A 17,243-nucleotide genomic window follows, 5' to 3' on the forward strand; every position below is an offset into this window, starting at 1 on the left:
CAACAGATGGTAGTTGGAAGGGATGGGGTGTGAAATGGCCCTCTGGGCTGCATCACTCTAGTGGCTGGACCTGGGTTGACCATGAATGCACCATGACCTGGCCAGTTCCTCTCTCTGTGAAGCCACCTAAGATGAGGACACGTCAAGCCCTCTATAAGGGCCAGGGGCACCTGCTCTGTCCTAGGATGCCTCCTTGAACTGTGGTGGGCCTGGCATAAAGTTGTTTATGTAGATGTGTTTCTAGTATTTTCAATATTTTTTAGCTTTGTTTACAGCACAATTATTTCACGTCAAGATGCCATCAGTTAGTGATTTGAAGGAGGGAAGCTCTCGGAATGCTTTGCTGCTGCCAGACTTACCCAGTGGACCACTGTGTACTTATCGTAAGAAAGCATCCTTCAATTGGAAGGAGATGGCATTGTTCATAGAGGAAGAAGATCTCATTCAGTTCAAGGTAATGTTTAAAACAGTAACTTGTCAGTTCAAACTTATAAATTCAGTGAAAAGTATTGTAACACCACTTGGAATGCGTAGAAGCCCATAGTTAGCTGACACTGTGGAATGCATCAAGAAGTAATAACTGTTTCTGTAGACCATGGCTGAGTGAGTTCACCTATCCGGATGACTTCTCAGTTGTGTTTTTCCATACTTCTCCAACATTTGATGGAAAGGCCACTGGTTCATTTTATCAACCACTATTTTGAGATTACTAGGAAGTCACTTTACATAGGAATGAATTTGTTGCACCTTCTTGTTGTAGTCTGGGGGCCTAAAAGCAACTTACAACATCGTTCTTCCCTCTTTCAGTTTATCCTCATAACAACCCTGTGAGGTAGAGAGAGTATGACAGGCCCAAGGTTACTCAGCAAGGTTCCAATGGCAGAATGGGAATCCGAATCTGGTTCTCCCATTTTCTAGTCCAGCAATCCAACTATGACACTAATCAACTATGACACTCTAACCCAGGGGTGGGGAACCTTATTGCTGCCAAGGGCCATTTGGATATTTATTACATCATTTGCGGGCCATACAAAATTATCAACTTAAAAATTAGCCGACCAAGACCCAAGCAGGCAGCTGCCCCACCGGTGTGGGCAAGCAGGCAGGCATCCAACCAGTGGCGTACTCACGCACCTGGTGACACAGGTTGGTCTCTTGCACCAGCCGGGCGTAGCCGTCCAGCCGCACACCAGAGTTGCTCCTGCTCCGCATGGTCGGGGCCGGATTCTACAGCTCGCTCCTGCTACCTCCGCCTGCAGGGATGAAATGAGGACACACTGGCTAAGAACTCACCCCCCCCCCCGCGCGCATTCTGGCCCTGCCCCCTTTAACACCTCCATTGTCACCACTTCCGCCCCCAGCCCTCTTGTAGTACAGAGGGAATACGTTTCTCCACAACCTGGATGGGAAAGGGTTAACACAGTTTCTTGGGCAGTCCCAGCAGCTCCATAGCTAAAAACTCTTCTGCAAGGGGAAAAAAAGGTTCCTTTTCTCGGCAAAACAAACTCATACCCGCCTTGAATAGAGGCTATTCATGTCTGCGGGAGGGGTCGGATCACCAGTCTTAGATCCTTCTGAGCTAGAGATTTGCCAGGACCCACAAAGGGCCAGACCAAATGATTTCGCGGGCCTTAAACGGCCCCCGGGCCTGACGTTCCCCACCCCTGCTCTAACCGTTCTGGTTCATATATATGTGCATGTGAAAGAAATTGGTTCAGTGGATTGTGCTGATTTCTAGGGCAGTTAAGCATAGCTGTGTGTGGGGTAAGTAGCTTCAGTGGGAATGTAATTAATACCACACACCCTCCCATTTATTTCCTTTTATGTCAGTTTAATTATGACCAACTTAAATTTGTGGCATTATGAATTGAGGTTATGATATTACAAATTCCCTACTGTGTCCTAACTTGGAGTTACAGTGTTGTAAGGAATTTAGTCCAAATTCTGTTTTCTAGCAGGCATACCTCAAGCCTAGGATTATATGGTAAGAAACATAGATAGCAATCAAATAACTATACCAATTTAGAGCTGACTGTTTGTAAGCGTTTTTATTTTTGAAACCATTCTGTTGCTGTTTATCATCCACTAAGAGCCGAGTATTCACAGCTTTTGAACATGATCCACTTTTTGCTCGTCTCCCTGGAGAAGAATTATCCCTTGAGAAATATCGAGAGCTAACCTTCCTCCGCTGTAAGAGACTTTTTGAATACAATTTTCTAAGGCTGGAAGATATCTTGGAGAAACCATTAAAAATCATGCTGCTGATTACCTGTCTGGGGATGTACGATTGGTCTCTTGGAGCCAAATATTTGCTGAACTCCCAGGTAAGGAGGACAATACAGATCTGAGAGTCGTTATAACTGCCGTTGCAGACTTGGGTCCTTCTGGCTCTGTACTTCTGTCCTTCATCTTCTAGAAGAATATTAATCACTGTGTATGACTCCTTGGTTGGGAAATGCTAGAAGCTCCATGTGTTATTTTTTCATGGGATGATTGAACTTGAAACGATTGCTTGAATGTTTGAAAAAGGTATCACAAGTTAACAACTGTAAGCCCATCATTTATCATGTCACTGGAAACAGACCGCTGTATATCTAGTTATTATCTAAGCTGCCTGTCGGTCCTGATTTAGGGACTGGCCAGTTAACGGTAGCTCCGAATACTTCGATGAGCTTTAGCGGAAGTTAGTTTTTGTCAGTTCCGATGCCAGTTGCTGCTCCTTTGTACAGGAGCAAGATGACAGCAGTTCATAGCTGGGAAGAAGCGGCAGCAGCAGCTGAGACCATGAGCCAGACACAGTGGGGAGCCTTTATAGGAAGGGGTCAGGGGCTGCTGAGAGCCACCAGGGGACCCTGGGAAAAGTGTTCATCTGAGCCCAGCCCCTCTTAAATGCAAAGGAGAAGGGAAGGGATGGGAGGAGCTCAGCAATCCTGAATGGAGCATAACATCCCTTTAGAAATCCATGTCCACTCACTTTGCTTACATAGACAACAGAAAGGTCTTTCTTGCTGCAGAAGAGTACTTGCTGTGATTTCAGGTGAAGCAAAGAGTTGAAACAAATCTCTGGGTTCCTAGAGCGGCCCCCATCTGAGGAAAATGAAGCCATGGGATTCTCAAGTGTCCCCCCCCCCCACACCAACTTGTGCAAATTTTGTACAGCTAGTCTTCCCCTCTCTACAGCCATTATCTGGCCTGTTCCTGTAAAGAGCTATGCACAATCTCTACAGTTTCCTCCTTTGGCCAATGTCAGGTCTTGCCTTGGGTCCCAAGTCATTCCATGAGCTTGATTTCTAACCTCTTTCTGCTAGTTTCTTTCTATGTTCAGTATACAAGTCTGTTTCACAGACACAAGTCTATGATCAAAAAGCTTTCAGGTGTTTGTAAGTTCATCCCGAAAGCCTACTACGAATTGTCGGTTTGGAAGGGAAACAGCTTCCAACTTTGCCTCCGTACTATGGAAGCAGTAACATGTTTCACTTAGTATCAAGACTCCCTCAATTTCTTTTGATCTTTCAGCTGCATGGTGGGGGAAGTCTGGAACTCAGGACACAGCTGGGGCCAGTGGTCCCCTGCTTTCCTTTGGATTAGAGAGAATGGCTTGTGTTTAGTGTGTATGTGAGGGTTGGTGTGTAATGGAACAGGATTGTTTAGGGAGCGCAAGCCTGGAAGCAGATGGGAATTGGTAAAAGATAAAGGTAGTCCCCTGTGCAAGCACTGGGTCATTACTGACCCATGGGGTAACGTTACATCCCGACATTTACTAGGCAGACTATCTTTATGGGGTGGTTTGCCATTGCCTTCCCCAGGCATCTTCCCTTTACCCCCAGCAAGCTGGGTACTCATTTTACCAACCTCGGAAGGATGGAAGGCTGAGTCAACCTTGAGCCAGCTACCTGAAACCGACTTCTGTCAGGATTGAACTCAGGTCATGAGCAGAGCTTGGACTGCAGTATTTCAGTTTACCACTCTGCACCACGGGGCTCCTTGCAGGCCTCCATTCCTGTCTTCACCTGAGCTTTCCAATGTTCTTACTTATCCATACCAAAGGCTAAACACTTGTTACGTACCATTTTTATTTTATTTACGCTATTTATAGTCTTCCTTTCTCACTGGGACTCAAGGTAGAATAAATCAGTACAATCAACAGGGTGGGACATTCAAAAGAGAATGAAACAGGCATTTTACCAGAGGTGACCCACAGTATAAGTGTTAATGTGACACATTAAACAAAAGCAAAAATTACACAGCAGTGGCCTTACAGCAATAGACGGTACCAACTATTCACTGTGGTACAGTCCACAATCCCCAACCCTCCACCTCAGGCCTTTCTCTGAGCCACATTATTACCACACAAAAATTGCAAATCTGAACAAAAAGCCCTCTTGGACAGTTTAATTTTCCATAGCTTGCGGAAAGCTTGTGGGAGCCTTCCTGACCTCATCAGGCGGCGTCTGCAACCCTAAATTCTTATTATATATTTGAGATGACTACATTTTGGGGGAAAGCATTTGTGGAGTGCAAGAAGTCTGAAAGACCAGCAGCTCCTTTAGGCCCACAGGACAAAGCTGTATCCTCTAGGGAGGAGGAAAAAGGCGCCTCTGAAATACCCGGCACTGCGAAGCTTTTTGCTCTTCTTGATGCATATAGTGGAAAGTTTAACCTTGCTCAGACCTTCTCAAGAAACACGATCCATAAAGGGAAATTATATTGCTTGGGAATACTTCACAGGTAAGGCAAAGCTTAGGGAAGTTTTTTTTGGGGGGGAGGGGAGTTGCATAGTTTACTTCAAGGATAATTCTGGAGGGGTAGCTGTCTTAGGCTATTGCAGCAAGAATAAAAAGGAGACCTAGAGCATCTTCAAGACTAAAACTTTTATTCCACTGTAGTCCATGAAAGCATACACTGGAGTTTTTTAGTCTTTAAGGTGCCACGATACTCCTTTCTTCAGAGAGCAGTCAGGAGCATATTCTCTGAGCTGTGGACTCATCCTGAGACCATTATGAAAGAGCCTTTGCTATCCAAAGTTTGTTATAGATATCTGTTAACAGTTTCAAGTTTTGACCGTTGCATAAGCATGTTAATTCCTCATGTTGATATTTGCAGGTGTTCAAAAGTGCCATTGAGAGTTCGGGCTCGGAAAGACATGAAGAATTTCTTAAACAAAATGAGAGCATGGAGGTAAATTTTCTTGGTTTCGGTATATGACTATGAAACCTTTTAGTGAGATCTGACGTAGCTTTGGAGGCGAGTGTCATCTGTATGCTGATGCCCTCTGGCTGTAAAGCCCTTGGAGCCCCTAGAACGTCGGTCATCTCTCTAGAACGTTGTCTGACTGCTGTGAACAAGCAGGGGGGCCGGCCTAGCCAATGGGAACAGGGGCAACGACCCTGGGCCCTGTGCTGGTGAGGCTCTGACTGCCCATGGCCCCAACCCCACTGGGGGGGGGGGAGAAAGATGACAAAAAAGAGCTGGCTCCCACCCGCCCCATCTGGACCACCTGCTCGTGGTGATGGCTGTTTGCTCCACCTCGTCTGGGGCTCGGTCATCTAGATTCATCTTGCTTGGCCCGGGGGTGGGGTGGGGCAGTGATTCTGGGCCCCCATTCTGGACACACTGCTGAGGATGAACAAGTGGCATCTGGATCCAGATAAGGGGGAAGTGATGCTAGTCGGTAGGGGTTGTGGCCTGGAGGATGTTATGTGCCATAGGCTGGATGGGGTTGAGCTGTCTCTGGCAGAGTTGGTGAAGAGTTTGGGTCTTGGCTTCCTATAAGAAAAGCAGGCAGGTTCCATTGTGAGAAGTGCTTTTTTCACCTCCTTCAGCTCGTGAGGAAAGTGGCTCCCCTGCTTGGACACAGGTGCCCTGGCCACACCAATCCAGGCCACACACCCTCAAGGCTAGTCTAGTGCAGCTCTGCTGTTGGGCCTGAAAGCCATCCTGAGGCTGCATTGGGTGCAAAAGGCAGTGTGGCGTGCTGTCGAGATAGCTCTAGCCATCGGGCACAGTATGCCCGAGGACTGGCGGTCAGTGTGCTTGGGGGTGCTGGTGCTGATCTTTAAACCCATCTTGGTGGGGGGACCCACATGCTGGCAGGCAGGGCTGCCCCTCCCCATGTGGACCAGAGTGGCCGCTCCATTCCTGTAACTGTGGCCTTTAACCCAGGCTAGATTTCCCCATGGCAGAAGGGAGCTTCCCTGCCTCCCCCCTCCCACTGCAGCCCACCGGTCTCCACGAAATGCTGCTCCTGAGGGGCAGGGGATGTGAGGGGGGAGGGCTGCAGCAGGAAGGAGGAATCAGTGAAAAACTGCCAGTTTAGTCTGGATCCCACCCAGGGTCTAGAGATCCTCCCCTGTTGTCAGGTTAAATCAGCCTCTGCCTGTTGTGCAGCTCCTTCATTGTGGAACAGCCTTCCAGGACGTTTTAGGAAGAGGTCCATTTTGTTGCATTTCTGGAAATTAAGCAAGGCTGAACTTTTTAAGACTAGCATTCCTGACTTCTGAGGATGAAAGTCCTCAGGAGGCCAGGAAGGGGCTGCGCTGGTGTTGGGGGCCCCCACGCCGGCGTCCGAGCTACTTACACTGTTGTAAGTGGCCCCAATGCCAGCAGGGAGGCTTGGATGCTGGTCTCTTGGTGCTGCTGTGGCAGCTGCACCCCGGGATGCCGATGGGGCCTTCCGCTGGCATCCCACTGGCATAAAGGCCCATGCCGGTGTACCAGGGGGCGTTCCCGGGGTGTTTCGGGGGGTGGGGCTGCCTGTAGGCAGCCTCCTGTCTCCTTTTGCCCCAGGAACGCCAGCAGGAAGAAGAGTGAGGCTGCACCTGCTTTTTAGCAGGTGCAGCCTCACTGTTCTCAATGGGGCAAAAGACCCATTTTAAAAGAAAAAAACACGAAAAGGTTTTTTTCGAGCTTTCGGTGGACAGGGAACTGCTTAGGAGGCACTGCAACGGCGCCTCCTCCCTGCTGTCCCTGGCTGCTGAAAGCTCAGGAATGGGCTATAAGTTCTTGAAAGAGGCTTGTCTAGCGTTCATTTGTTTATGTAAATTGGTAATTGATTTGATTGGCTTTAATTTTTGTAAACTCTTTTTGAATAGAGGCCCTTCGTTTCTCTAACCTACCCCAGACATTCTTGTGGTATTCTTGTTTCATTAAACATGCGTTAAACTCAATTTCATGTGTGTTTTCCTGCAGAATTTTGGATGTTTTGCTCTGACGGAACTCAGCCATGGCAGCAATACCAAGAATATACGTACTACAGCTAGATATGACCCTTCTACGCAGGTTAGTCCAAAATCACTGGCGTTCTTTTTTGATATTTTCATGAGCGTCACTCAGCTCTTTGCCTCAGCTTCAGGCAGAGGCAAAAAAGAATTTCAGGAGGACAGACCAAATCCCCAATAGTGCGGGCAGCCAAGCGCCAAGTAAGTGCCAGAATAAAACAAAATAAAAGTTAAACAGGGGCAAAGAAACAAGCAAATCCACGAAGTTGCAGGCTGTTTTCAGCTCAACCCCATACCCCACCGTCTTCATAGGCGTTGCCCAGCTTCTGCCTCGGCGCCGAACTCAACATCAAGCTCATCAAGCCTGCAGGGGCGAGGAAAAAAAAAAGATTTATGGGCACCAGCCAGCCAGCCGGGCACTAAATCAATAAAATAATACTCTAAACAAAGACAAAGGGCTAAAATAAAAGGCGACTATACGCTCTGCAGAGCAGAGCTCAGTTGCAACGCTGCTCTCAGTTCGACCGGAACTCTCCCTTTTTTGATATGGTTTCATTGAAATTTTTATTAAATTAGAACTTTCTACTTCTCAGCCTGGCCACAACAGTATTTTCTGTATTGGCCCCCCGGCAGAGATATTTCATATAAATTGCAAGAGTAGAACCGCCTCAGGGATTCTCACCCAGTTGCACTTTGCAGCTTTAAACCTCCCTGTCATCAAGAAGTCTTTTCTTGACTTCTATGGAATCATCACTGAACGCACAAATCTTTGTGCCTATTTGAAACCAGATCCCGAACCTATAACTGAGGAGCTACAAAGAATTGCAATATGGAACTGAATACACAGTCTGACAAGAAATACCTTAGATTACTGTTAATACAAAAAGAATGTTATTCTGCGCCATTACTGGATGCCTCGTAAGTTCTTTAAACTGGAGCAGTCAGACTAGGATAAATGTTGAACACATGAGCAGCTAAGAGCAAATCTGACACACATACTGGAGGTATTTTTTTATTATCATCTCATTTTGGTTAGAAATTAATAGACAAACTAATTTTACCCTAGAAATGTTCACTGGATCTTAATCCACTTACTGCAATATTGGGGTGTGTTCCTTTTTTCTGGAACTGCTTGTAAAAGGACAAAGGCTCTGAATCTTACAAGTCTTGGCAATAGTGAACACACATAATTCTCCAAAACAGGAAAGGAATAAATATGCCACACATTGAAATATGGACTAAATAAATATCATGGCATTTGGTCTGAGCTTGTGAATTTATTTGGATATTAACATGCATATAGATTAATCTGTTTACTGGTTGCTTCAGGGCTGACCAGGGATTTCTGGGACTGTCTTTAATTGGTTGTGAGAGGGTCTTTTTTCTTTTTTGGCCTGGTTTATACTGTATTAACAAGTGGGAGGCTCATTTCAGTAGACCCAGTTAGAGTAGACTGGTGAGGCCCTAACTAAGGTGGCAGATTTTGTGTGGGCTGGTGGTTAAGTGAGTTTAATTCCTGCAGTTTCGGTGAGGCTAATTGGCAGGCACCCTGAGGGAGTGATCCTAAACAGGTCTGCTTAGAAGGAAGTACCTTTGTCCTCCTAGGAAAGCATTCTTGGTCCTCTAAGGCTGAATATTCCATCCTTGACTTTAGGGGGAGGAGTGCCCTTGGTTCTAAATAGATCAACCAAACCCTTAGCAGCTGGAGCGGCACCTTGGGGGAGGGGAAGAGGCTTAGCACCTCTGGGCGGGTGTTCTGTGTACAGGTGAAGGGAGGTAAATTAAGCCGGCAGCAATACTGACCAAGCATTGAAACAGGGTGGATTCACCCCAGGGTTTGATAGGCCACTTGCTGGCAGCTGCTCTCACCAAAGTTAGGGCTGTTTATTCGAAATCAAATAAGCAAATAAATAAATAAAAAGGGAATTATGTGCATTTATTTTGTTTATAGTCTGAATAAATAAAGGGCTTTTTTCTTGCAATGTGAGCTTGGGCGATAGAAAACACTAGCAGCTTTAAAAAAGAATTAAAAAAGAAAATAATTTTAAAACTAATTTACTTATCCATTCAACTCAGCAAAAATATTCTGTATCCCTATGCTTAGCTTTCTCCAAGCCAGGTGAGAGCAGTTTTTGTGTTGCCCTTGTTAGCTGTGGGGTGGGAGGGGGCTTGAAACAACGAATAGCACAAAAAGACACCCAGCCCCCTCTTCTCTGCAGCTGCAGACTCTCCCCTCCTGAACAGCCTTGCAGTGGTGCCCATGTACAACTGGGACTAGCATCACTTGGAGACAGAGGGCTGGGGAAGGCTTATTCAGGTGAAGTAGATGCAGGTCTCAAATGATGGATCTATTTATGAACGACTCTCAGGGTTGAAGCAGGATGGTTGTCCTGTTCCCTGGAATCAAGGCCAAAGTGCAAGCTAAGGTCAGGGGTCGTGTGCTGCAGTGTGTAGATCCAGCATTCCCTTCCGCTGTTGAAGGTCAAGCTCCCCTCTGCTCAGCTTGGGATTGGCTTGGCATATGTACAGGGTACTTGTGAAACATGAAGCTGTTTTTAGAGAGTACTGCAAGCTAAAAGGCAGCTTCCTGTTTGCCCAGATTTATCATTTGGTTTGCAATGTTGGCTCATACATCCTTATTTTTACTCTTTTTGTGTACCTTGTCACATTTTCTTCTGTGAATATCTCTATTGTATTATATTTTAATGCCCCACTGAAGGTGCAGACTTTGTGCCGGGGAAGTGCTGGGCACAGATCTTGATAGATCTGCAAGCTTTGATGTCTGTTCCTCTCAGCATTGCAATTTCTTCCAGATTTCAGCCTTGATTTTCCTGAAATATGATTTGCATTAAGATTAACTCTGATAATTTCTGTCCAAATGTTTCATTGTATTTGAATCTGAATAATTCAAATTCTAAAACAGAGGCATTGCTTGATTCCTGTAATGTTGTGCTTTTACAAGTGTAAAGCATCTTGCAAAATTCATACACTTTTTTTTCGTCAACCGTGTAGGAATTTGTCATCCACTCACCTGATTTTGAAGCTGCCAAGTTTTGGATTGGCAACTTGGGAAAGAATGCCACGCATGCTGTTGTTTATGCCCAGTTACATACCCCAGATGGCCAGTGCCATGGACTTCATTCTTTTGTTGTACAGGTAGGCGTGGATAAATGCTGCTGCCTTTTTAGAGTGTTGGGAAAACTGTGACGGGGACAGTTGGGCTCTGCGCACCTTGCAGTGGATCCCTGTGTTTCTCTGACCCCAGAGAAACTCCCCATGAGAGTTTCCATTCTGCCACCAACTGGAGTAAAACCTGAAAGTTATGAAAAGCCAGGTCAGCCTATAGCGTGCCCCATGGACATGAGGAAAGTCAATTAGCCCCACCGCCCTCTTCTCTGTCTCCAGGGCTGCAGGAGCTGGTGCATGTGCATGTGTGGTCCTTAATTCAGAAAGTCTCTCTTAGTCAAAAGTATCAACGTTTAGTTTTATTGGTAAGGACCCGGAAAACAGGTAGTGGGACAAGTCTACAGAGAGGTGAAACCCTCCAGAATAAGCAAAAGTAAACAAACTTACACCTTTAGAGCATCTTCCCACCCTGAAAGACAGATCACCCAGCCTGCGGCTAGGATTGGCAAGAGGCAAGGTGTCAGGCTCTCACACCAACAAGAGCTTCCTCTGGGCACCATTATTTCTAGGGCTCTTGGGTGGCAGGGATTTCACTTTCCCACAAACATTTTTCCTTATTATCCTAGGATGTTTTTGCACTCAGTCCTTCAAAAGGTGTGGTGTGTAAACTAGTATGAGTATAGAGAGGAAGGGATAGGTGCCAGCCTTGGGAAAGTACCCACTGATTTCCCCCCCCCCACACACACACACACACACAGTTTACAGGAGACTGATGCAGAGGGTCAAGGTGTGGCATCCGTGTGCTGATGTGTAGGCGCTGTGTCCATCTCATGCTTAGCTTACTGCAAACTCAAAAAACAGAACCAGTCTGCTTCTTTCACAAAACACCTGGATCTGTCCATAACTTGAGCCACAAACATTGTGGGTTAACATGGACAACTTGATTTTAATTACCATTGAACACTGCAAAATTTGAGGAAAATTTAATTGCATTTAATGTAATTTAACTGACTAGAAGATACGGATATTTTAACGTCATATTGCTTGTGATCTAAAATTAAATATATTTATTTGAGGAAGGGGGAAAAGCATTATGGCCATTGAATGCTATTGGAATTGTGCATTTAAACTAGGCTGGGAGCCCCCTTCAGACTGGCTGTGTGCGCGCACGTGCAAGGGCACACACATCCCATGGCTGTGCACCTTTCATGCTAAGCAGCAAAATGTTGGCCCTGTGGAGCTGTCACTGAGCACGCATTTTTCTACCTGGAAGAAGATGAGCTGCCCCATGTCAAGGGGCTGGGGGGCAGGTTTTGTCCCTGCATTCCACCTAGGAATTAATGGCAGTGACTTAAACAAGGTCACTTGGCAAACACCCTTAGGCTGGAGACAAGCCCTGAATCATGTCTGGAGGGGAGCAGCTTTTGCACCTTCTCAGTCTGTTTTCTTGTATTAAAACCTATTTATCATCCTGTACAACTCAGTGAGAACCACTGGCAATTAAGGCAGTCCTTCTCTTTACAGTCACGCACTATCTGTGTAGCTCCTACTCCTAGCCTCACCCTGGGTTTCAATTCCTGCTCATGCTAGAGTCTGGAAAGGAGGCCAGAGAATGGCTCTTAGAAGTCCCATTTATCATAATAGCAGTAGAGGTAATAGTAATAAACAGAATGCTGTAGACTCCTTTCAGTTGCCAAAGGCTGGCTGTAAAATTGAGAACAGTCTCAGCTTCACAGCCAATCTCAGACAAGCCAAAAACTGCTTCTTCCCCCCTTTCCAGGCATCCTCAGGACTCTCTCTGCTAGTGGGGCTGTTGAGGCAGTCCAGGCAGGTGTACATTTTGTACCCTTTTCCCCGCTAACCTCTTCTTTTAAAAGAAACTTCCCCCTTTCAGATACTTCTTGAAACCCATGGGTTTTCCCTTCCCCATTGTGTCCTAGTTGTGTCCATTTTTTTGAACCACACTGAGGTTCAGAATCAGATGTATAGCTAAATATGTATGTGGCTTTACATTCGAGACCAACAATGTGTTCAATAACCTCCTGAAAATATTTCATAGAAATGGAAACTATTGCAGGAATATAATGAGGTTTTTGTTACAGGTTCGAGATCCAAAGACCCTGCTTCCCATGCCTGGGATGATGGTGGGTGATATAGGTAGGAAACTTGGACAGAACGGCCTAGATAATGGGTAAGCATCTACAAACGCTCTTCGCTTCAACTGAGCTTGACCTGAGCAGTACAAATGTTATGAGGCACTTCTGCCGCCCTCTTGGACAGAGACCTTTATTCGTTTATCATAAAACCAAGCCCAATCTAGTAGGAAAACTCCCTAGATTTCAGCACTATTTCTTTAGAATATTTGTATCCCATCTTATTCTTCATGCAAGGTGAAATACCTGGAAAATATGATGCAATTTAATACTGAAAAGTGTAACATTTAATAAAAGCAATAACCAAAACACCAAATAGCATGTACAGATAGTGGCCAGCTAGCAGTAGCCCAAACAAGACATTGGTGCAAGAATAAACTGCCGGGCCTCACATAATTCCAAAGGCTGTTTAGAACAGACAGGTTTTAATGGTGCAAGGAGAGGCTAGGAAGGAAGAAAGGGAATTATGTCAGGAGGGAAATAATTCCATATCCTGGGGATGGCAACTAAGTAGGCCTGTCCCATGTGCATGAGATGGTCAATAGACAGATGTGTGAGGGGGCAAACCCTTAAAGCATCCACATGGAACCTAAAGTCTCTTTGGCCGAGATAAAGCAACACAGTAATCACCAGAAAGCACAGTGCTGAGGGGCAAGTGGAAATCTATCGAGCTTTCCTTTTTGCAGGTTCCAGCCACCTGATTTTGAGGGAAAATCAGAAGTTTATTTATCTGTTCCCAGATTCAGAGTGAAATCCTTATATTCCCCAACCAATAATCATTTGTTGCTTTAGTTAAAACGTTTGGTTAAAATCAGTCTTCTTGAAAAGGTCAGATAAGCAAAGATCACCGATGTACGGATTAAACTAGCTTAGGTCATAGCCATTAAGAACAAATGAGTATACATGTCATTCCTACGCAACCTACACTGAACACAAGAATGAATAGAAAATAATGAAATTTCTTCTAAAACTCTTAACCTGGGTTTTTTGTAAATTCTTGTAAATTTTTGTACATTCTGTCTCTGAGAGATTCAGTATGTGACATACTGAGTTCTCATGCATAAAAGATCACTCCTCTACTGCATCAGCTGATAATTTTTTTTATCAACTAAAGCTTGACATTCCATTGAGCATGCTGTGATATTTCTCAACTAAATACCACAAAAAAAGTTGGTAGTTTCTTTCCTGGGATTTTTCTGAGCATAGAACCAGCTATTCATAACTTATTTTAACAGTGAATAATAAATGTTTCGTTCAAGGCTAAAAGTAGAAAATTGAAGCCATAAAAAGTGTGTATGCTTGTAATTTTCCCAGGAAGTCTCATAAGCAATTCTAAGAATCAAAAGTAAGTTCAGGACTGCTAATATTAATCAAATAGAAGCAAATTCATGTATGAACCGTGAAGCGTACATGCCTACTGACCTCATTTCTGGCAATGTCATTTGATGAAGCTGGTCACCACCAGCTGTTTCATGTATATGGGTGGAGGCAGGCTTTAAGGTACATTAGATAAAGACCAGCACTTTTAACTAGGCCTGGAGACAGAGTGGGAGCCAGTGAAGTTGTCACTGGCTTCATCATTAGAATCATCTGCACATTGCAGGGAATTCACAACAACCTCCCTGCCCCACACCCCCAGTGACAAAAACCCCAACCCTCCAGTCCCAATGCAAAATGTGGCCAACCTGGACTGAGACAGTTGCTGTTGCAAACCTGGGTGAAAAAAAACACTAAACTTTTTAAAAGGTGTGGGAAAGGGGATGTGGAGAGAAATAAAACAAGAGTTTAAAGTTGTAGGGATTGTGCAAGACTCATGCATAAGAAGTAGGTGGGCAGGACAAACAGGGAGTGGGGGTCAAAGAGGGCAGAGGGAAGGAGCACCCGAGAATGGGAGAGAAGACAGCAAAGGGGGGGGGAAGGAAATTCTCTGGCCGCAATCCTTCGCAAGGCCCCCACTCGGAGCTGCTTAAGCTGAATGTTTTCCAAGCAGGCCTACCTGCAGCCTAGTCTGTTTTCTCCAGGAATGGACACTTTTGGCATACCAGCAAGATCTGGTAAAAAGCACTCGTTATTTTATATTTTCCATCTTTATAATTTTAAATGAAAGTGTTGTTAGCCAGCCCTTGGTCATCCAGATGGCTCAGTTAAGTGGCATTGCCCAGAGGGCAAGCTCCTGCCCCAGCCCCCACAGCCCGGTATCTTTGGACATATGAATGCCTCACACCTTCCTCTCCAGCTGGCCAGCTTGAGGACTCTGGCACTGCCAGCTGATGTCATTCTTGGGTGGCTGCTTCCCCTTCGGCCTGCCTCACTCTTTTGGGAATCCCACTTTGCTGGAGGATCCTGGCTGGCTGCTCCGCTTGCCTGTCAGTGTCAAAGATAGCTCCATGTTTGATTCCCCACTCCTCCACATGAGTGGCAGAGGCTAATCTGGTGAACTGCATTGGTTTCCCACTCCTACACATGAAGCCAGCTGGGCTAATCACAGCTCTCTCAGCCCCACCTACCTCACAGGGTGTCTGTCTGTTGTGGGGAGTGGAAGGAGACTGTAAGCTGGTTTGAGTCTTCCTTAAGTGGTAGAGAAGGTCGGCATATAAAAAACCAACTCTTCTTCTCCCCCCCCCCATGGTGTATTATTCTGTGGAGGGGGCAGGGCAGAGTAATAAGCTCAATTAACAGGAACGTTTGATTATCCAGCAACCTCCATTCCCCATTGGGTGCCAGATAATAAAGCTTTTGCTGTATTAATATTAATAAGGCTTCTTTTCACAGTTTCTGGTGCAGTAGCTGTTAAACGGTCAGGGAAGCTCTGCCCTTCTGGCTCCTCTGGGAAATAGTGGAACCCCCTGGAGATGTTGACACTGTAGGGGCACCTCTGTAATCTGCCTCCACAGCAGCAGTAATGGATCCAGGAGCATTCCTGACTGATTTTAAGAGGCAGTTAGGCCTCACTGGAGCGGTGGGGCATTGAAGGTGCCCCCAGTGAAGGGGGATAAAAGCAGGAACGTGAACGGCTCCAGGAGCAACTGGCAGCTGAAGGCAAGAGAACACTGCAGAAAATGAGGCGGGTGGAGCATGGAGCCCACCAGCTAGGTGGGTCAGGGGCCCGGAAAGCCCCTAGGCTGAATATCCAGCCCCCAACCAGAAGGGACTGGAGTGATGGGATTTTTGTTGTTGTGGGCGTTTGCACTCTGGAAGAGTTCCCTTGTTCGGCTTCTTACCATGGAAACCAGCCAGGCTGCCCTTGCTCTGCTTTAGGAGCAGGTCAGTGGGGCTCTTCTTTCCTTAGGAGCACACCACGCACACTCGTTTGGGCCCTGGCAGTACACATCTCAAACGGAAGTGGGGGGGAGCTGCAAAAAATGTTGTGTGCATGGGAGACCTGGCTTATTTAAACTGCTGTGACTCGGCCCTTCTTCAGCAGGGTTTTCTGTAGTCTGCTCACATTGTGACTCTCAACAAATAAATTTTGAATGCCACATCCTAACAGGACAAATAATCTTGCTTCTGTTGTTGAACACAATGTTCCAACTTTGCTGGGAAACCAAGAAGACTTAAACTATTGAACCCTCCCACCCCAGTTTCCATAATATAGCCAACTATTTTTTTGTAACATTTTGTGGTATTTTCCCTGAGCAACAAGTATATTGACTCTTAAGCTCTCTTTTTGCTATTATGCGTCCTTCCCCCCTCTCTCTTCCGGTATGTGACATGTACCGCCGAGCTGCAGTCACCTCATGGTGACCCCAAGAAGGTCTACCTCATGGGGTTTTGGAGGCAAGAGATGAGCAGACGTGGGCTGCTGTTGCCTTCCTCTGCATAGCAGCCCCCCGTCTTCTTCCTTGGTCATCTCCCGTTCAATACCATCCCTGCTTAGCTTCTGAGCTCTGACAAGTCCAGGCCAGTCTGGGCTATGAGGGCTTCTTCTTTCTTTGTAGACCTTTTATATCCAGCTTGAGAGAAGAGTGTTAAAGGGATTAACTGGGGAAGAATACAGAGGCATATAAACACTGCATGCTCATACAACAATGTACACACTTCAGAAAAAATTCTCTGCCTTCTGTTACTAAATGCTGAAATTGAAATGGTCTACAGCTCTTGTGGTGCTTTTGAGTTACTTTCACTCTCCAGCGGGTGGCACACTTCCCTTTCTGGGATAATGTCATAATGTTCTGTAGACTCTTAAATTTGATCTCTTTTGTAAAATAGCTGCTAGGTTTTTCAAAGTAATGAAGGTGGATCGTGGAAAGATTAATGCTGAACCTAGATAAAATGTTTTGACAGAATTCCAAAATGTTTTCTCGGTGGCCCTGCACCGGTCAGTTCCTGTGCATTTTTACAACTGTTCAAGCATTTGCACAACAGTGGTCCCTTGTATGTTGTCACAACTGGAAAGCAATTGCTGTAGAGGTCTCTTGACAGCTTGCTCAGCAATTCACAGTGCCTTAGATCCCACCTAGAATTTCTGTGGGTGCAAGAGGGGGTGATGTGAAAAACCTCTGCCTGAGTCCCTGAGAGCTGCTGCCAGTCTGAGTAGACAATACTCATCTTGTTGGGCCAATGGTCTGATTCGGTATAAGGCAGTGTCATAGGTTCACTGTTCTCTCAGCCCCAGCTGCAGTGTTAGGATAATGAGTTACTCCTTGGGGTCACTGTAAGAGCAGCTGATAGATATCACATATGAGAATCATTTTGAAAACTCAAAAACATCCCTGTATAAATGCTAAGTAAACAAGGAAGGATCTTT

General features: G+C 45.7%; 1 protein-coding gene across 1 annotated transcript in view; it reads left to right on the top strand.

Moving 5' to 3' along the window:
• The first annotated feature begins 295 nt into the window (after nucleotides 1–295).
• ACOX3 (acyl-CoA oxidase 3, pristanoyl) overlaps nucleotides 296–17,243 on the top strand; it is a 40,582-nt gene continuing 23,634 nt past the window's right edge. The window contains exons 1-6 of the mRNA XM_056855265.1: nucleotides 296–454; nucleotides 2,091–2,324; nucleotides 5,104–5,178; nucleotides 7,189–7,278; nucleotides 10,230–10,373; nucleotides 12,446–12,534. Of these exons, the coding sequence (XP_056711243.1) occupies nucleotides 296–454; nucleotides 2,091–2,324; nucleotides 5,104–5,178; nucleotides 7,189–7,278; nucleotides 10,230–10,373; nucleotides 12,446–12,534 (791 nt within the window). The remainder of the gene's footprint in view (nucleotides 455–2,090; nucleotides 2,325–5,103; nucleotides 5,179–7,188; nucleotides 7,279–10,229; nucleotides 10,374–12,445; nucleotides 12,535–17,243) is intronic.

Source organism: Euleptes europaea, chromosome 9 (assembly GCF_029931775.1).
Source record: "Euleptes europaea isolate rEulEur1 chromosome 9, rEulEur1.hap1, whole genome shotgun sequence".
NCBI classification, from domain to species: domain Eukaryota; kingdom Metazoa; phylum Chordata; class Lepidosauria; order Squamata; family Sphaerodactylidae; genus Euleptes; species Euleptes europaea.